At 38.3% G+C, this 21,617-nt stretch overlaps 1 protein-coding gene across 12 annotated transcripts in view; it reads left to right on the top strand.

The window, feature by feature from the left end:
• Window positions 1-21,617, top strand: part of DOCK3 (dedicator of cytokinesis 3) — a 222,954-nt gene that overhangs the window by 78,010 nt on the left and 123,327 nt on the right. For all 12 annotated transcript variants that reach the window (XR_010373348.1, XM_064454097.1, XM_064454103.1 and 9 more), the window contains exons 7-9: window positions 3,797-3,881; window positions 13,101-13,142; window positions 14,380-14,534. Coding sequence is in view for 11 of the 12 variants with exons in the window: in XM_064454097.1 (XP_064310167.1) it covers window positions 3,797-3,881; window positions 13,101-13,142; window positions 14,380-14,534 (282 nt within the window). In the remaining variant the exon portion in view is untranslated. The remainder of the gene's footprint in view (window positions 1-3,796; window positions 3,882-13,100; window positions 13,143-14,379; window positions 14,535-21,617) is intronic.

The raw sequence follows: 21,617 nt of genomic DNA on the forward strand, positions 1-21,617 counted from the left end.
CCATGCTCAGAAGTATTTGCTGCCATTACCCTTAATCAATTCCTTACTAAGATTACTTACCTTCATCGCATCACCTTATTTTAAGAAATAATTTCATGTGTAGCATTACATGAATGCTGTAATAATTTCTTCGTAGATTACAGCCTCTGTAGTTTCTTTGTGTGCAAGATAACTTAATTCTGTCAAAGAAAAGTATCAAGTTCTATTAGCGCAGTCTAATTTTCACAAACATGTTTTTTTCATATTTCATTTTCCATGGATTTCTGTACTGTATTTCCCTTGTCTTTTTAAGTCTGCACATAGCTCATGTGAGACACTGTCAGGATAAATTCCTTTCCCTTCACCACCTTTATAAATGTATTTGTGTAAGAGAAATATGAATGATGTTAAATGAGGTTTTGATGTAGTGAGAGAAGGAATACAAGGAAAATTGATAGCTGCAAAATTAAAGCTGAAAAGAGTAAAGTGCAAGCTTTTGGAGCAAAGGGGTTAAGATCTTGCACACCCTGGAGATGTGATGAGTACTCCCATTCTGTTCTTCAAGTTTGGATGTGCTCTTAAAGACATTTTTTAGACAAATAACATATTTCTGCAAGGTTCTTCTAGGAATAGTTGTTATGACTTGTGAATTTATAAATTCTAAATGGTGTAGCATTGTATTATCAATAAATGAAAATATTAGAAATTTAGGTCATTCTTTGAAATTACCATTAAAACCAAGTTGATTTTCTCTAGAAGCCCAGTTAACCTGAACTAGAGTTCTATGTTCATATCTTTCAGTATTAAAGTGCTAGTATTTTTGTCTATCGGCTTGTCTTCGTATTACTTGAGAGAAAAATATCTAGAGATTTTGGGTGGTGGATTACACCCTCCACCCCCACACCCCAGAGACTTCCATATGGAAGAGAAGGAATATCTAAATGCCGTCTGGAGTTACCCTAGCCATATGCTAACAAGAGGTGTTTGATAGGCTTGGGATACTTTGTAGGTATACTTAGGAAATATTTTTGAAAGGCAGTTCGATGTTAAGGCAGAATAAAAAAAGCTCATGAATATGCTTGTAAAAGAAAGTATTGTGGAGAGAGCAGATGTCAAATAAACAAAACAGCATATTATCAAATTTTTATGGATGCTGTGTTGTGGAGAAATACTGCTTGGCAGCTGGTGCTCTTACATTCCCCCAGTATTTGATAATAGAGAGTGAAAGTGGGCCACTGACTGTCATTGCCATTTCAAGCATTATGTGTCAGACCTTCGTGGACAAAAAATAATTGATACAAATTAAATGCATAGACCTGAACTTTCACCTGCACAATCAATGACAGCATGTTAGTGCTAAAGCAAAGGATACCTTTATTTGCTGGGAGCAAGTATTGTCCAGGACTATTAGACAAGGAGAATCTTCTGAGCTGGAAATCCATTGCGTTGAGGGATTTAACTAAAAATAGGTTAGCAGATAAGATTCACATGGATGCTACTGCAGTTGTGTTGACATTATTAAGTAGAAGATAATATCTTTGTCATATATTGAGTAATGAGTCCAACCACTGTTTGGCCTCAGTTCTTTAGAGTTGAAATTATGAGAATACAACCATATCAGGCTATGATTAGCTTTGACTTTTTTTTCTGTAAAACTGTAATAGTGCTTTGTAATTGTAATGCACTTAGAAGTGGTTTTGATAATGTCATTAGAAAATAATTTAATATCTGTATGTTGAGGAGAAATTCCTTTATGAATATACTTTGGGGGGGGGGGGGGGGGGGGGTGTACACATATGAGTGACCAGGTATTTTGCAGGAGGTTTAGATATTCAGATTCTGGAAAACTTCCGTGAATGAATATGATGAGCATTAGTGTTTTTCCAAAAACTTTGAAGTGGACTCTGTGCATATTACTATTTTTACCTGTTACCATTATTTTTTCCTATTATATTTTTGGACTTTCTTTTGTAAATAGGCTCAAATGGCAGCTCTGGTTAAGGATTACCTAGTGCCTTCTTATTTCAATCTTTTTCATTTGGTAAATAGATACAGTAATTTTCATCTTTTCAGCTGCAGTTTTCAGGTACTGGTCTTGGGCCAGGGATGACTTGTGTTTGATAGGTTTAATCAAAACAAAGTGTGTAAAAGATGTATAACCATCACTTTCACAATTTAGCCTTAAAGTTTAGAAACTGGCATTTGGCATGAAAACTGCATTGAAGAAGGAAAGCCATTCCTTTTTCCTTGGAAAATATAATTGGTTTTGGCAAAGAAGAATGTGGAAATTTCAGTCGGTCAGTACAATATTTTAATGGTAGTTAGAGTACTGCTTAACACAAGTAAGTAGATCAGGGCTGAGCTATACTTTTGAGATATGATGGTTTAGGAATATGATTAAAGAAGGGTATCCTGATTAAGCGAATTTTTGAAAAGAATATTGAGTTGGAAAGCTTATGGGAAAAGATTAAAAGTACAGTGGTCAACAAAGTAACTGGGCTTCATACAGGTCATTGGTTCTTCCTTGTTGTTGTTTTAAGTTTAAATGCTCAGAAAGAGACACTGTATTGCCTGGAGGCTTCTGTTTATTGCACCACACAATTATTCTGTGGTACCTGAAAGGTTTTTTTCAGATAAAAATTTTCATTTGCCATCAGGAACAAGTCTGTGCAGAATGTTTCCTTCTTTGTTTACAAATTAAATTGAGTTTTGCTTTTCTTTTATAGTTAGTGACAGAAAGTGTGCAAAGGTAGTCCATGAGGGCACCTCTTCTGAATTTTTTCTTTGACTCTTAAGAATTTCAATATAAAGTATCTGCAAATGAAATATCACAGTTATGAAAAATGAAAGCAGGAAAATGGTTAATTCATGTGTTTCTTCAATTTTACTCTTAATCTGTGTGTTTAGAATAACTTTTTATTGTAATGTTCAGTACTCTCTATGCCTCAGAACCTGAAGATCTACAGAGCAAAAGTTGGTTTGTGGCACCTTTTAGGTTGTCTTGTTCTGCAGTCTACAGTTATTAATTAATTGCTAATAGTTGTTCATTTATTTGTCTGGATGCAAAACAGCTTATTCTGTCTACTACTCGCATGCAGCTATGACCTGAACTGCCTTCTTTACTAGAGAATTTCTTAAGTAGTCATCCTCTTTCCACTGGTATACTTTTTTAAAAAATAGTTTATATATTTGATTTGAACCAAAATATTATTTCAATTCAGAGTAATTAAAAGTGTTCTTTGTATGTATGTGTTACAAATACAGATGAAAATTCTTGTTGATATTGGAGTTATTGTTTATAATGAAAAAAATACTATGTTTATACAGTGATGAAGTTGGGGGTTTAGTTGCATGAACACCAGGAATTTCCATGCAGCTTCCAAGGTGCAGTATCTATTTGCATATTTGAACAGGGTTACTGATGGAACTTTTTCATTATGTAGTGAAGAAACCTACTCAAATACTGCAGCAGAAACCAGAGTACTAACTTTATTTGTCTACTACATTTCTATGTATGAAATTAACTTGTTCCGGATACTGCACCAACATATTGGCCCAAATCTTCCACTAGCATTAATTGCTATAGCTCCACTGAAGTCAGTGAACACAAAATAACAAGTTCATAGTGTTTTCTGATTTATATTTAAATTTAATTTTATTTAGAAGGATTATCTGTTTAATGATTAAGAATTGCAAAAAGACTTAAATAGTTTAGTATTTCTTGTGTCCTTGCCCTTGACTAAGCACAGGTTAATAGATAATAGTGAACACACTAATGTATGTTATACTTACCACTGTTCTTCCTTCTCTTTTGCAGACATTTGGGCCTAGATTTAGTTCCTCGGAAGGACTTTGAGGTTGTGGATTCAGATCAGATCAGTGTTTCAGATCTTTATAAAATGGTAAGAAATCTGTGGGAGATTCCTTTGAGTTTTCACTTTGGGAGGGGAAGAGTTTTTATTCTTTACTCTTACATATTTTCTTGGTTAGAATAGTATCATAAGGTGAACGTCTCTTTCATTTGCACCCTAACCACAAGAATAGTCAGTGTCTTTAGTATCCTGAGTTTAGTAAGAATGAACCAACTTTTCTTCGGAAATGCCATGCTTGTATATATTTTCATTTCAATTTACAAAGTAACATGGTATGAAAACTGGTGAAGGTAACTTTGAATCTTGTTTCTTCCTACATTTTTCTTGTTTTTAAAATCTATTGTTTCAGAAGCAGTAAAAGAAGTTCTAAAAACCCAGATCTATCATATACAGCTAATGGGAATCCTTCTAAACTTTGGTCTTTGTTGCTAAAATCAATATGCTAGCATTAAATGAATTTCCAATAATATTTTTTTTATTTATTTGTACAACTAAACAAAAATAGGGCTGGAAAATCTTAAAAGGTCATCTAGTCCATTCTCCTGATTAATGTCAGGATCAACTGCCTCTGTCATTTGTGACAATTTCTTTTCTGTTTCTAAAAATCTCCAGGGATTAAGACTCCACAGCCTACCCCAGCAATCTTTTTTTGCTCAATTCACTGTTCTCATAGTTTGGAAGTTTTATTAATGGTGGTCTTAGACATAGAGCTTTCTTGCTGCAAGTTAAACCTCGCATCTTCCTATTGTGTCCACAGAGAAATAGATTACTCCTGCTGCTTTGCACCATCCTTTATGTACTTGAAGGCTTGTTGTCTCATTCAGCCATCTCCTCTTTGGACTAAAGAACCCCATTTCTTTCAGTTCTTCTTTATAGGTCAGGTTTCCTAGACCTCTGGCTCCTGCATGTATTCTACAGATATTATATTGCATAATCCGCAGTTTGCCACTGCCTTTTGCAAGTATACTTATGTTGAATTATGTCAGATGGGAAATAATACAAAATCTTGGAAGCTCCAGAGATTCACTGTGGTGGTATGTTGCAGAGGTGTAAGCACCATGTGCCAGGCAGGTGTCCTAGCAAATTTTATTGATGAAGGCGGCTAGCAGACTGGCATGCATTTGGGTTACCTGATTGTTACTTCAAACAGCAATTATTAACTTGCTGGGAGAAATAGAACTGCTTCCTGTTGCAGGATCTAGTGTTGATCAGCCTACTTCCTCCTTTAGTTAAAGCTTCTCAAGCCTGGAGTCCATCAACACTTTATGTGAGTCCAGAAAGTCCATGAGAGCCACTATTTGGCTCATTCAAGGGAGGCTGCAGATGAAGAATACTTCAGTGAAAAGTCTGCTTCTTCTACTAGTTGCATAGATAATAAATACCTTTCCCCTGTTTCAAAGATTTTTGAGCCCAAAGAAACGGAGAGAAAGGGGGAAGACCAGTGAATAAGTTAATTTAAGCAAAACTAATCCTTGAACATTAAGGCCATCTCTGTTGTGTGGCAATGTCCCTTAGGAAGCACATGTGGTGCATTTGAATAAGAATGTTAGGATTTTCAGGAAAAGTAGTACAATTCCTTCACTGCAGTGAGTTCCAACTTCTATCATTATTAGTGACTAGTACAGTCATGTTAGTGCATAAAAGTTATGTATGCAGCTGTCTAAGATGTGGGAGTGATAGGTCTGTGCTAGGTGGGTTTTTTTTGATATGCAGGATGTACTTCTCACTAAAACAAAGGCATGTTTTGTAAACAGTCTATATGTCTTGCTGTTTTGGATTATTAGCACCATATAACAGTGGATTTTGTGAAAAGAAATAAAAATTATTACATAAGAAATATTGAAGTACATCATTCTACAGTATTAATTTTTAATGTTTATTCCTGATTTGCCATAGTCCAAGGAGGATTTGGTGCTATCATAGCAGTTTTCCTTCAAATACAGTAGAGAAACAACTCAGTACAAAATTCAATCACTAATGATTCAGAGAATGCAAGATAAGTTGCTAACAGAATTGCTTTATTACTCTGTTTCATTCTGAAGATTTTTTTTTTACTCTGAATACTTGTAGTACAGATAATAGCTAATACTTAATTATCAGAGTAGTGTGTCAGAGTGTAGTATGTCACCCATCTTAGTCCTGAAGAAAATGTCCACAGCATGGTTTGCTGCTCAGATGAGTGCTGGTATCGGGACATGACCATTAGTCAGGTCACACTTCAATGTTGCTTTAGTTCATAGATTCAGGAAGACAGTGCTGTCTAATCACATCTAGTTCATAGCTAGAAGGCAATTTCAGGAACCAAAACAACTAAAAACTTGTTATTTTTTAACTTACATTTGGCAGTAATTGGAGGGGGATATTGGTGGGGTTTTTGTTGTTGTTTTAGGGTTTGTTTTTTTTTAATGTGGGTGTGCGTTTGGTTTTAATATTTTATAAAAAACCCAGGGACAGAATCCTCCTTACTGATGGCAGAATACTTAATGGGTTCTCAAATGGGCAGTGAGGTTTTATGTTGTAAAATAATCTTGTGGGAGTAGTTGAGAGAGCCTAATTACTTTTTCATATTTGCAGGATTGTAGAATGTTAAATGTAGCATAGCAAACAGTCTCATATTAGCAGAACAATGGACAAGGTAACACATTAGACTTCAATATCTATGACAACAAATTCAGGCATTTTATACAGAGTCATTAGACATAGCATTACTTTTCTTGGTAAATTTTAAATTTTAAAAATTTATAATCTTTTATACCTCTCCTTTTTCATTGCTAAGTATATTTGTGACTACTGTATGACTACCGTATTCATCTCTTTGTCAGAACTGTGGTGCTCTGAGGCCTTGTACATCCTGTTTCTCCAGGTTACTCATTACGAAGCTAAATACCAGTAGCTTCAGGATGCACAGCATTTGTCAGAAGTCATTGCTTTACTCATGAGGGAAACCAAATTGCTCTTTCTGTATCGCAGTGTTCATGATCTTAACTAATATGATAGAACACTTTTTTAAAATTTACATTTTGAGATTGTGGGGAAAACATGTTGTCAGAATTCTGCCACCAAGCTCAGTGCTGGAGGTTGCCACTAAATTGAAGCTGTCATTTAGCAACGCAAGGCCATCACAAAGTCAGAAACACTTCGATAGTGCTTTTTAGTGAAAGGGGTTACAAGACACAAATGTCTGGAGGCATCTGCAAAAATCAGAAATGTTCAAACCTGGTGATTAAATATATCTAGCTTTTCTATAAGTGGATTGATGCATGTATCTTCAGGATTAATTTAAGAGGTGCATGAAAGGCACAACTGTTGGCTATGTTACTGCTAGATCTTAGCCATTTCTTTCAACCATCTGAAAAAAATGCCACATTTACCAGAGCTTCTAATAAATAGACAAGTTTCAAAGTAATGCTGCCATAACCTCATAATTGCTTATTTTTTATTCAGATGGAAGATGAGGTTGGTAAGAATAAGTAGTTACAAAACTTGAAAATAGGGACTTCAGTTGCTCCGAACTCTGCTAGAAAAGGAAACAAACTGGACACAAACTGTGCAGGAAGCTCACAAAATCTCTTTGAGTTTTTGTTTGTTTGTTTAATGAAGCAGATTGCCAGAGGACAGATTTGTGTACATTTGGTTCTAAGCCCTAGTGAGAAGTCAGTTGAGAATATGAAGATAGAAAGCAGTTTGAGACTGACTTGGTAATGATAGGATTTGCTTATCAAGCATCGTTAGGAAAGGAAGGAGGAAGAACAACAATAAAAACTAATACTGGTAGATAAGATATCATAAGAAGCAAGTGTGATGGGAAAAAAGACGTAAGGAGAATTGATAGCTCTTTCAGTAAATTAAAACCAAAACCACAAGATACTAAGAGGCCAAGTTGGATAAATTAAGAATTTTTCATTGCCTTCAGTCACTGGAGTGAAAGAAAGGGAAATTAAGATTACCAAGAGCAAGTATAGAAGAACAGAAGCATAGAAAAGGATAATAGAATAGCAGAAATGGGTAAATAGAAAAATTGGAAAGGCAAATTAAGATATAACAAGCAAATATTGTCAATCGTATTGAGAAACAGCTTTCTATAAATAAAATGATTGTAACTGGGAAACTAAAGAAAAAGTTTTATACTAGGGGAAACCAATTGGTACATGATGCAAGAAAATAACATGGCATTCTTTTCACCCCCCTCAACCTCTGGTAAGGTGGTAAACTGTGTCAGATCACTAATGATACCTGTGAAAAAGTGAAAGGAGTCATGCCTGAACGGTGGGGGGGTTTATAAAGTAGTTATCAGTTCCAGGGAGTTTAGAAATATATACATACCATTTGGGATATCTAGAGAAGCCATACCAGGACATCAGTGACAATCACTGGAAAGATGGGTAAGGTTCCAGAAAACTGGCAAAGGGCAAGCATACTTTATACCTTTAAAAAAAGTGATGGAGGAGGAGGAGCAGTGTTGCTGTATGCTTCTATGGGAGAACTTATCTTGGGCCGCATATCTCCGGGACACAGGGCTCTACCCACCCTGGGGACAGTGATGCACAGACATCAATATGATGGATACAAAATGTCCGTTTATTTAACTGCGTCACACGCTTATATAGCTCTTGCGCTTCCTGTTCCTGCCACTCCTATGGGGAGGAGTCTATCTTTCCATCACATCCCGTGATCTTCCGGTCGCCGATCCCTGTCTATTCCTCTACAGAGCAGCTAGTAATCATTCCCTCCTTGTACAAAATGCTGGAAAAGAAAAAAAATCAAATTATTTGCAGCAAGGAGGTGAGTAATAGTGGCTGTGAACTTGTTCAGAATAAGCAATTTTTAAAAGCTCTAATTTACTTCCAGAACATAAATGAGTCTAGTGCATAGAGGAAAAGCAGCTGATACCATATTTAGATTTTCATAAAGATTTTAATTGTTTTTTTTTAATTGGAATTCTCCTAAGGTCATTAGTGCTAGATGAAATTACTGTAAAGTAAACACAAAGCTAATTAGAAAACCCATGTTCAGGAAAAAAGTGGTGAAGAATGGTTACCAATAATTTGGTTAAATAGGAGGAGGGATGAATCAGTTTAATTTCCTGTGGTCATCCTCTATTCTGTTGTGCTTCATGTTTCATTAATGACTGGATGATGAAATAGGAATTATGCTTACTAAATATGCTAATACCACAAGGTTGAAAGTGGTAGTACATGGGAGGAAAGGATCAGAACTCAAAATAATGTAGAAAAAATGAAGAAATTATCTGAAAAGTGTAAGATACAAGTGAGAATCACAAATGCAAGGTTTTAACTTCTGCAGCCGATTGTTGCTGCTTAAGTACAGGTTGGGATGCTACAAGCTTAGGTAGTTTTGTAGAAGATTTGAGTATTATACTGGAATTACAAGATTAATTTGTTAATCTTTTCATGCTAATGTCTTTTCATGCTAATGATGGACAAGACAAGAATTGGTGGCCCTAGGTTAGAATGGCAAGGATTCAGTTTAAGCATCAGGAAGCACTTGGATGGAGAAAGATATATGGCAATGGATCATCTTATCTGTTGAAGTTTGCACAATCTTAACAGGCAACTGTCTTTTGAGAAAAATAAAGGTAGAACTGATTTTTTTTTATTTTTTTTTTTTTTTAGGAAGATGGATAGCTACTTAACAGTCTTATTTCTACATCACCTCACAATGCTTTTCAGATTGGAAAGGGCCTCAGGGGAGATCTAGTCAAATTTTGTGCTCAAAGCAAGGTCAACACCAAATTTAGACTAGGCTGCTCAGAGCTTTGTCCGATTGGATCTTGAAATTCTTTAAAAAAAAAAAGTTTGGGTCCCTGCTCTAATGCTTGACTGCCTTAATGGGATTATTTTCTTTCCTGGAAAGTTGGGATATTCCATGTTGTAGTTTAACCTTGGTATTTTGTCCTGCTGCTGTGCAGTTCTGTAAAGAGCCTGGCTGTGTCATCCTGATGACAACTTCATAGTTACTGGAAGGCTGCCATCAGGTGACCTCCAACCCTTATCCTCTCCAGACTAAAAAAAGCTGCATTCCCTCTATCTCTTCTCATACAGCATGTGCTCTAGCTCCCAGCTGCTTTGGTGGCCCTTTGCTGAACGGGGTGCAAGATTTCAAATGTAGTTTACTGAATGCTGATTAAAAAGGAATAAATGTTATTCTAAATCTACTGGTTACATTCCTCTTAAAAGAAACAGTTAAAATTCCTTGCTGCCAGAGTGCTCTCCTGACTTATGTTTGGCTTGCTGTTTAGCAGCACCCTGCCAGTCAATTCCCAGCCTGTACCATGGAAGGATTAGCCTGTCCCAGGTGCAGGACTTGTATTTGTCCTTACTGTATTTCATAGGGTTCCTTTTAACCAATTCCTCTGGATTGCCTAGATCCAGTTGGGCCAACAAGAACCTTATGAAGTTCAACAAGGAGAAGTGTAATATCATGCACCTGGGAAAACATAATCCGGGAGTGCAGCACAGACTGGGATCCACCTGGCTGGAGAGCAGCTCTGTGGAAAGGGACCTGGGGGTCCTGGTGGACAGAAAGCTCAACATGAGCGAACAGTGTGCTGCTGGGGCCAAGAAGGCCAACTGGATGCTGGGTTGCATCCAAAAGGGCATCGCCAGCAGAGAGAAAGAAGTCATTACCCCACTCTACTCAGCGCTTGTCAGGCCACACCTGGAGTACTGTGTACAGTTCTGGTCCCCGCTCTACAAAAAGGATGTGGACAGGCTGGAAGGGGTCCAGAGAAGGGCCACCAAGATGATCAAAGGACCAGGAAGCCTGCCATACGAGGACAGGCTGGGAGAGCTGGGTTTGTTCAGCCTTGAGAAAAGGAGGCTCAGAAGGGATCTCATCACCGTGTACCAGTACTTAAGGGGCAGCTACAAAGAAGATGGAGACTCCCTTTTTACAAGGAGTCACATGGAGAGAACAAGGGGGAATGGACACAAGTTGCTCTTGGAGAGATTCCGATTGGACACCAGAGGGAAATTTTTCACAGTGAGGACAGTCAACCATTGGAATAATCTCCCCAGGGAAGTGGTTGACACGGCCACGTTGGACACCTTCAGGAGTCGTCTGGACAGGGTGCTGGGCCATCTTGTCTAGACTGTGCTCTTCCCAGAAAGGTTGGACTAGATGATCCCTGAGGTGCCTTCCAACCTGTGATTCTGTGATTCCTCTGAATCGGAGGCCTCCTCCTTGAATTCATTGACTGCTGCCCCCAATTTAGCATCATCTGTGAATTTATTAGACTGCATAGGTCTCAGGATAGACCTCTGAAGAATACATGCCATCAACCACTACCTTTTGAGCCTGACATCCCAACTATTTGTTGGGGGCTTTTTAGCAATATAATTAGTTTACCCATCCAGGTGTAGCTTCACAACCTGGGTACAAGGATGATGTGGAAGACTGTGGTGAAGGCCTTGCTGAACTCAAGATAGACAACAGTCACTAGTCTTCCCTCATTTATAGATCTGGTCATTTTACCCTAGAGAGGGCAGTTAGGTTGATTAAGCATGGTTTACCCATGGTAAATCTGTGTTGGCTATTTTCAGTCACCGTCTCATTCCTGTAGCCAAAAATGGCTTCCAAGAGAGCATCTACGCTTTGGACACTTTGCCTAGCCAGAGGCAAGGGTATGTAAAATTAACTCAGCCAGTGGTTGTCTGTATCGTAATAGCATAGCCCTGAAGCATAAAAGCAGTGAATTAGTGAAGTCTAGTCTTTTGATCGTGAAAAATTTTAAAACTTGATTTTTGGTCACCTATTGTTACAAGTTTACCTAAATATGCACACTGTAAGAAGCTGTATTTGCTGAGGAAACTGTAGGTCTCTGAACTACCTCTCATATATCTGTCAGTTGAGTTATCTCCCACTTTCTTGCTTGGATTTAGAGATGAATTTTAGTCAAAAGAAGCCAGGAGAGCTTGAGCAGCTTAAATAACTGGTCATTCCTATGCCAGCTGATTCTGAGTGGTTGCAGGTGACAAAAAGGTTGAATAGGCAAATCAGCTGCCTAAACTTAGAGTTTTAACATTCAGAAGACAATACAGTAGTTAGATAAACAATGGAGTGGGAGATCATTATTTCTTCTGCTGATGGTGTGAAGGAGGGTGTATTTATAACTGTGAATATAAACAGATGTCAAAATATGCCATTTAACTTGATATCTTCTTAATTTAGTCTCATTATGAAGATTATCTCTTTTGTGTTAAAAAGTCTTATTTTTGTTCTGTGTGAAAGACAAAGGTGTAGTTTGGAAAAAGTATTGCTTGAATACATTTTTGTGGACTATCTTTTACTTTCACTTCCCTTGAAGCTATGAGGTTATCAACAGATCATGCTGGTCCTGCTACACAGTGTGTATGTTTGGTCAGAATAAATTGCTGGGTATGTAATAAAAGGATAGTGATGGGGGTGAGTGAAGACAATATTTATTAATATGTGGTAGTATTAATGTTAGTATTTCAGTTTACAATGCTAATGTTAAGATGAATGTGTGTAGAACAGGCATGGCAGAATGAATGATGTTTTTAAATGTCTCTGAAACCTTTTTAGTTTAGAGTAGTATTTAAATCTCCCTTTGGAGATTAAATTGGTTCAGTGAGCCTTGCAGTCCATTTTCTGATTATGACATCTCCTTTTGGCATAAAGGGCTTTAAATACAGGATCATGCCCCGAGTTCCGTTTCGGAGATGTAGCTCTTTATACTGATGCTTCTTTATAGGTGTTGGCCAGCTGAAATTATAGAAGAGTCCTTAGCCATTTATCAGGATTTCATCTTTTGATCAGAGCAAGAAGTTTAAACAAAATCTAAAATCTGTCCTTCTTTCTGATGTCTGTGTTTTTTAACAAATGCACCTTTTCTTAGACAGCATACTGGTAGATGAGTATTAGTGGTGAGGTATCCCCCATTCAGGAAGAGAACACATAGATTATACAGTATAGGGTGATGGACTTTTTGAAAATAAATGTTTTACAGTTTTGGAAATTCTGTCTAGCTTGTGACAGCCATTTTCATTACAGGCTAAGGTAAATACCACCTGTAAATTCAAGTAGTTAGGCTAAGAAATGGCTTAACTGAGAAAAGCCTTTAGGAAAGCTAGTGGTCTTGTGAGTGATGATCTACAGTGAAAAAAGGCAGTGAAAAGTGGGTAATAATCTTCTAATGTTCCACAAATATAATGTAAATATTTCTTTTTTTTAAAAAGGTTTAAATTTTACTATTTTGTATCTCCACAGCATTTGTCAAGTAGACACAGTGTCCAGCAGAGCACATCACAGGTAAACATCACCTACATACAAATTTTTATTGCCTTTAAGTGTTTGGTAATGTATGTAGAGGTATGATGGAGATCACTGGGTAAGTCCTTACCCATAGAACACTTCCCTATAAGATACTCAAGTAATTACCTTATTAAGGTCCTTCTTCAACTCCAGTATAGGCCTCTTTTCCTTAGCTGTTTTGTTCTTAAAAGATCAACTTCTGTAGTAATATCAAAAGCCTCAGTCTGCCCATGTGAGTCATCTTTTCACCTGCTAACGTGTGACTTAGTAGGCTTCTGTTTCATGTATCCTTTATGTAGCATTGTAATCCTTTCCTGGTCATGGAATCTGGGTCTAATCTTTCCAGAAGAACTGTGCTTCCACAGATACCTGTCTTTAAAGGATGAGGATTTACTTGGATTTAATTTAAAATCCAGAACAGAATTCATTTCAAGTAGTACAAATCTGGGTTCAAAGTCTGAAAATGTTAAGATATTCTTTGTTAGTATGTACTTGTCTACACATTCAGAGGAGACTAGCTTAGTGAGCATAAGATATTCATGCAACCTGCTTATAAAGATCAGCATACAATGGATATAAAGGGATATAAAAATTAAAGAATAATTTTATTTGTAATTATACTTTTTTTTCTCCACCCTAGTTTTCGCTGTTGTAAATAGGTCTTGATACACTGAGTGAAAATGTAAACCTTTCTGGTTTTGACTTTATTGGTTGCTTGTGATATCAACTGTTAAGATTTATTTTTGTTATACCGGCAGGGCATATTAACCTGTGAAGCCTGGTTCTAAATGACCTCCATAAATGAACTGCAGCTGCTGAAAAGAAATAACATAACAAAAGTTGTCCTTAAAAATACTTTGATGTCCATCTGCTTTAAATGGAAACTATCAAGGTCCACCCTAGCACCATCTTATTATACTTAGTTTTTCAATACTAAAATCAAGACAATGAGAAATAGGATTAACTTGGTTTACTGGATGAAAACAGATTTCATATGCATAAACCATTTATTTCATATTTACTTGGTCATTTTAATTTCTTAACTATTCAAATCAAAAGCTGAAAAAATAGAGCAAGAAAACAATCTGGCATGTATCTCTAAGGTAGAATATATTTGAGATTAAGCTTTTACTTGATAGAGAAAGGATAGCAGAATCTCAGTTAAAATTATCAAGTTGGTCACATGTTTCTTATTTGTGAAAAACTAAAAATAATTGTCACTGCTTTTAATCAGGTCGATACAATTCGTCAGCGTCATGGGGAAGCTTGTCGTATGCCAGTGCCTCATCATTTCTTCCTCAGTCTAAAGAGCTTCACCTACAATACAATTGGAGAAGACACAGATGTCTTTTTTTCTTTATATGATGTTCGAGAAGGCAAGCAGATCAGGTAGGACTGTATCAAATAACTAAAAAGCTTCCTAGGAAAAAAAAAATAAACAAAGCAAATACATTGGAGGAAAACATGTTGAGCTATTCTTGTGACACAACTGAAAGGAGAAAGGTGGTAAATCATAAGTTGACAGCCCTGCAATACATACCTGAGAATATCAGTAATACTAATAATTGTATGTGAAATTTAGTGCTTACGTATAAGCAAAGCATTATAGGCACAGAACAGTTGAATTTTGCTTAGGTTTCTGACTTGGCCCCCACACATTACTGAAGATCTTAGTTTTTAATAGCTGCCTTCTTAGGCCTCTTGTTTAAAAGTACTAATAATGGCAGGGCCACGCTGTATGACTGTTTTGGAAAGAGGACTGCTGTTTGGGTGCTGAATTGAAGCTCTTGAACTCTCATCCACTCCTTGCCTTAGTCATGTTACAATATAGCTTGTTTACGTTACTCTGTTGCTATCAATATAAACTAAAGAATTCATATTCATCCCTACGTCTAGTCAGGACAACTGCTGCTCATTACATTGAGGTAATTGGTACTAATGTTAGCAAATATGATATGTGCTGTGTTTTTCCTTTACAAGCATATGTCTTGAAAACATCACAATATGTAGAAGAGTATTGCAGTATATGCATTTTGTCTCTTAAATTAAGTAAGTGTAGCTTGGTCTAATCTAAAGTACAGCATGTTTGTGGGGTACTCTTGAGTTTTGATTAAGGCTTGTCCTGACAGTTGGCACAGACTACATTAGCTACTGTGGTCAAAATTGTCCTAGTTTTCAGCAAATTAGATTTAGATTTGTTCCAAGCAGAGGAAAAAGCCCCAAAATGTTCTTTGCTCTCTTTGGAAGAACATTATTATGTGAATAATGTTCATCCAAGAAAGTTCAGAGTAGAGTGATAACAGTTTTGTAGCTCTTCAGAATACATCCCACTAAAAAAGTGGCCTATATTAGAAAGCTGTAATGACTTGATTTGTATTGACTTATAAATACGTGTCTGCCACCATTGAGTTAGGAAACTTGAACATCATTTTTTGCAGAATATGGCAAGAATGCCTAATCTGATACTACATCGTGTTTATTTCACCTCCACTAAGTGAGAAATGCTTGTTTTGATGTAGTTAAGAGGGCATGCCTATAATTCCTCTGTTGAGAGAAATAACAGAAAATAGCTGTTAAGAGGAGAAGGTGCAAATGACAAACCAAAACAAAACAAAATTACTCACAGTTAATTAACTCATACCACAAAGCAGCAAAATATCAAATTATTTAGATGAGGAAACCTGCAAGGAAGAGGAAGGGACAAGCTGCTGCCATGGCTGTGGAAGACCTCAGAAATTGCTTCAAAAGGAGATGAATTGTCTTGGGCTGCAGTTTGCATAGGATATAAACATTGAGTGGAAAAGGCTTAAGAAGGGGTTTTGCCAGTGATTAAAAAAAAGAAAATAATAGTAACAAGGAGTAGTAGTACAGTGGTTCAGGCATATTTAAATATATGTAATAATGCTTTGATGTGCAAAGAGCTGTAATTAGCTCTTTGTATTACTGTGCTGTTTTTGGCTGAGAAGGGGTTAATTCTCTTCACTGTAGTGCCTGTAGTAGTCAGGGACCTTTCCAGCTTCCCGCGCTCCGTCATGTCGGTGGGAGGCTGGGAGGGTTGGGGCCATGGCCAAGACAGCTGACCCCGACTGGCCAATGGGATGTTCATTCCGCACCATGTGACACCATGACCAGTATATTAATGGGGGCAGCTGTGGCGAGCAGCTGCATCACATGTGGTTTGTTTTGGTGGTTCATTCCCCTTTCCCCCCCTCCATCGCCTCGGGTTTTGCGTCTCTCATTGTTTTCCTTTCCATTGCATTTTTGTTGTTGTTGTTTATTTTAATTATTAAACTGTTCTTATCTCAACCCACGAGCGTTACCCTTCTGATTCTCTTCCCTGTCTCACCGGTGGGGGAGTGAGCGAGCCGCTGTGTGGGGCTGAGTTGCCGGCTAAACCACGACAATTACATGTCAGTGATCTGCTGCAGTGAAAATACCATTTCTGATAGGCAGAAATAAACTAAATTCAGTAAAGCAGTGAGGTTTAGCTACCTTAACAATAGCTTTTTTTTAACTAACAGATGCATAAAATAATGCATAACTTCAAAAACTACACATTCAAAAGCATATAAATTTTTTCTGAAAATGAGCTTGAAGAATCCACTAAGTATGAAAAAGGATAACATTCCAATAATTTTAAAATAAAATTTATGTTTAAACATGTAAAGCTTTTTTTTATTCTCACTGCATCTTAGAATCATAGACTCATTAAGGTTGGAAAAGACCTCTAGGATCGTGAAGTCCAACTGTCAACCCAACAATACCCTGTCTCCTAAAGCGTGCCCTGAATTGCCACATCTACATGACTGTTAAATACCTCCAGGGATGGTGACTCCAGCACCTCTCTGGGCAGCCTGTTCCAATGCCTGACCACTCTTTCAGTGAAGAAATTTTTCCTAATATCTTAAACTAGAACAGATATTTCTAGCACTGTTTTACCATTTACACTATTTTATCCCACTTAGGCTTATAAGTTTCTTGTTGTCTAGAAATATCCTTAATTATGGAGAGTGTATAGAATAAAAAAGAAATTCTGATGTGATTTAATCAGAAAAACTGGGGCCTAATTAGTTTTTATGCATGGAAAGTAGTGTCATGCATATTTCTGTTTGTAACTCCTCTGTCTGCCTACTTACTGTGTCTTTACCATGCCCATTATAATAGACCTCCTCATGACTGGAGATTCTGGAAGATATGGTAAGTAGCCGTGGTAGTGTTGATAGCGTTGACAGAAGAAGTCCACGCTTATGTTTCTCACATAGAATATACTCAAGACTTTTTTGTTGTGAGACCAGATTTTCTCTACGGTGTCTGTAGAAGGTATTCATTTGCTGATGACCTCTCTCTTTAATACATAGCGTTATGAGAAGGTCTTACAATCTGGTCTGTTGAGTCAGAATGCAGCACTATCTGGGTTTTTTCTTTGTTTGTTTGTTTCTTTCTGCATAGTGTCTTTTCTTGCTGTCAGTTTACCTTGGTATTGCATTCGATGGAGTACCAGGATGGTCCATTCCAACACGGAGACAGTCAAGGAGATGCATCAGATTAGCTATCTGGGAGAAATAAGAAATTGGCTGGGCATGCAGAGACAGAATTAGAAAAGTGAAAGCTCAACTGGAGTTGAATGCAGAGAGAGAAAGATACGCACTCACACATATGCACACACAGCTTCTGTAGGTACATTGGCAGCAAATGGAAGACAAAGGAAAACATGGTCTAAATGCTCAGTAGGGCAGTATATGATGTGACATGAGGAAAAGGTAACTAAGAACAGTGACTTCTTAAAGTAATGAATATTTCCAGCTTAAACAATTTTAGTAGTAGCAACAGGTGGCTGTACTTATTTTTAGGTGTAAATTTACAGTAGAGGTGGGTGGCAAAGAACATTTACAATAACATGGTAATGAAATTCAAGATTTTGTTATTGATTTTTTTGTAATATGTGCACAAAGACAGACATTGAAAGTATATTCTTTGGTTTGCATTGAGCAGTACTCAAAAGTTTAGTTGCTCCTAATTTGCTGCTCTTGTGCCATCTGCCTTATAATCGGCTCTTAACTTAGAAGAGCTTAGGTCTCATAGTCACCATACATATTCTATTTTCTCCTTCCTGCATATGTAACTCTTATTATTAACAGTTATTATGCCATTCTGCCTAATTATAAAAACCTATGAACCTATTTTCGCAATGTCTTCATGGTATTATCTTTATTTTGCTTTTGAAAACAAAGAAACAGATTAATTCCTTAGCAGTTTTCTAGAATATTACGTTCTTTTTCTTCATGTATAACAATCTTACTCAGAAGTGATCAGCTAGAAAAAATTAAGAAAGTATGTATGGATAGGTAGATGTCACTCAGTTTAAGAACTGCTTTCTCTTCTACTCTGTGCTATTGTAATGTATCTCTGTATGATGCTCCCAACACACCTTGTTAAGAGTTTGATACAACTGTATTCTGAGAGGTTTTAAATGTACACGGTGTGTAAAAAGGCCTGTATTATAGACATGCAACCTAAAGCCAGAAAAGTTTAAGGTTAATGAAAATGTACTCTGGAAATATTACTTGAGGAACTGTGAAGGATGGGAAGTACAGTAATGTACGCTTCCCCACATTACCTTGTAGTGCCCCAGGAAACGTGAGAAAGCTTACTTAAAAAAAAAAAAAAAAAAAAAAAAGGGGTGTGTGTGCAATAGGAAAAAAAGAGGTTACTTTTTTTTATTCTGTAGTTTTCCCTTGAGGAGATCTACCATTCTGTGATTCTGTGGGGTTGGAAGGGACCCCTGGAGATCATCTTGTCCAACCCCTCTGCTTGAGCAGGCACACCTAGAGCACAGGAACGCATCCAGGCAGGTTTTGAATGTCTCCAGGGAAGGAGACTCCACAACCTCCCTGGGCAGCCTGTTCCACTGCTCTGTCACCCTCGCAGGAAAGAAGTTTTTTCTGATGTTTAGGTGGAATTTCCTGTGTTCCAACTTGTGGCCATTGCCCCTTGTCCTGTCATTGGGCACCACTGAAAAGAGTCTAGTCCCATCGTCCTGACACCCACCCTTCAGATATTTGTAAGTATTGATGAGATCCCCCCATAGTCTTATCTTCTCCAGGCTGAACAAACCCAGGTCTCAGCCTTTCCTCATGAGGGAGATGCTCCAGCCCCCTGATCATCTTTGTAGCTCTCCACTGGACTTGCTTGAGCAGTTCCCTGACCTTCGTAAACTGGGGGGTCCAGAACTGGACACAGTGCTCCAAATGTGGCCTCACTAGGTAGGGCAGAGTAGAGGGGGAGGATAACCTCTCTCTACCTGCTGGCCACACTGCTTTTAATGCATCCCAGGATACCATTGGCCTTCTTGGCCACAAGGGCACATTGTTGGCTCATGGTCAGCTTGTTGTCCACCAGCAACTCCCAGGTCCTTCTCAGCAGAGCTGCTTTCTGGTAGTTCAGCCCCCAACCTGTACTGGTGCATGGGGTTGTTCCTCCCCAGGTGCAGGACACTTGCTTTTGATTAATTTAATGAGGTTCCTGTTGGCCCAGCTCTCCAGCCTGTCCAGGTCTCACTGGGTGGCAGCACAGCCTTCTGGTGTATCAGCCACTGCTCCCAGCTTGGTATCATCAGTGAACTTGCTGAGGTTACACTTTATCCCATCATCCAGGTCATTGGTGATTATATTGAACAGGACTGGACTCAGCACAGACCCCTGAGGAACACCACTAGTGACAGGCCTCCAACCAGACTCTGCACCATTGATCAAAACCCTCTGAGTTCTGTTGTTGAGCCAGTTCTCTGTCCACCTCACAGTCCCCTCATCTAACCCACACTTCCTTAGCTTGTCTGTGAGGATGTTATGGGAGACAATGTCGAACACCTTAGTGAAGTCAAGATAAACAACTTCCCCTGCTCTCCCTTCATCGACCCAGCCAGTCATGCCATCATAGAAGGCTATCAGGTTGGTCAAGCATGATCTTCCCTTGGTGAATCCATGTTGACTATTTCTGATAACCTCTCTATGCCTGGAAATGACCTCCAGTATGAACTGCTCCATCCCCTTTCCGGGGATGGAGGTGAGACTGACTGGCCTATAGTTTCCCAGGTCCTCCTTCTTGCCCCTTTTTGAAGATTGGAGTGACATTTGCTTTCCTCCAGTCCTCAGGCACCTCTTCCTGACCTCCACAACCTTTCAAAGATGATGGAGAATACCTGCCAGCTCCCTCAGCACTCACGGGTGCATCCCATCGGGGCCCATGGATTTGCGAGGATCCAGTTTGCCTAGGTTATCTCTGACCCAATCCTCCTCAACCAATGGAAGTCCTCCTTTCTCCAGATCTTCTCTCCCCCCTCTCAGGGCTGGGATGCCTGAGGGCCACCTTAGCAGTGAAGATAGAGGCAAAGGCGGCATTCAGTAACTCCAATTTCTCTGCATCCTGCATCGCCAGGGCACCCACCTCATTCAGCAGTGGGCCCACTGTTTCCCCAGTCTTCCTTTTACTGCTGATGTATTTAAAGAAGCCCTTCTTGTTGCCCTTGACATCTCTTGCCAGATTTAATTCCAAGTGGGTGTTGGCTTTCCTCGTGACATCTCTGCATACCCTGACAACATTCCTGTATTCCTCCCAAGTGGCCAGTGTCTTTTTCCACATACTGTGAACCTCACTCTTCCATTTGAGTTTCTCTAGAAGCTCTTTGGTCATCCATGTGGGTCTCCTGGCACCTTTGCTTGACTTCTTCCTCACAGGAATGCACCAATTTTGATAGCAGAGAAGAGGAAAGAAGCGGCAGCAACTATCCTAACCAAAGATATTCCTATCAGAAATTAAGATTTCAGTTTACCCAAAGAAAGGTGGAAGCCAACTGAGATGCTGACAAAGGCGTGGGGAATACTTAGTATGGTCTTCATGGTGCATTCTGTGGATCTGTATTATTGTAACTTCTTCAGTACTGCAGATGTTTTTAACTAAGCATTTTATCCATAAATTCTATCTAGGTAAAAATTCTTGTTAGTAAACAGAATCCACACTTGTCTCTCCCAAAAGCGTGGCAGATATTTAAAACCTAGAGTAGTGTAGCATTTTCAGCGACTGTGTGGTTCCTCAGCACTTTGTTAGTAGGGTATGCAGGGGGAATATGGCGTTCATCCAGAGAAGCTATGCAGACAGAGAAATTGAGAGGAAAAGAAATGTCTTCCACTGGCAGGGGAAAGTTTTATGGGATATGCAGTATGGTAGTGGTGAGTAAGTCTACACTCAAAAGGTAACCAGGGAATTTACTTTATATCTAACTCCCTATTTTCTTATGTAAAAAGGCAAGTTTACATTTGTCAGTTTTTCCTGCACATTTTTTTCCTGTTGTGAATCCTTAGGATGCTCTGAATCCTGAAATAATCATCAAGAAGTCTTCAAAGCCTCTGTTGTTATCTGACCTGGTATACGAGAATTCTTCTGGAGACTTGGATTCAGATGTCTGGCTGAAGTAGA

Source organism: Phalacrocorax carbo, chromosome 6 (genome assembly GCF_963921805.1).
Source record: "Phalacrocorax carbo chromosome 6, bPhaCar2.1, whole genome shotgun sequence".
Classification (NCBI taxonomy): Eukaryota; Metazoa; Chordata; class Aves; order Suliformes; family Phalacrocoracidae; genus Phalacrocorax; species Phalacrocorax carbo.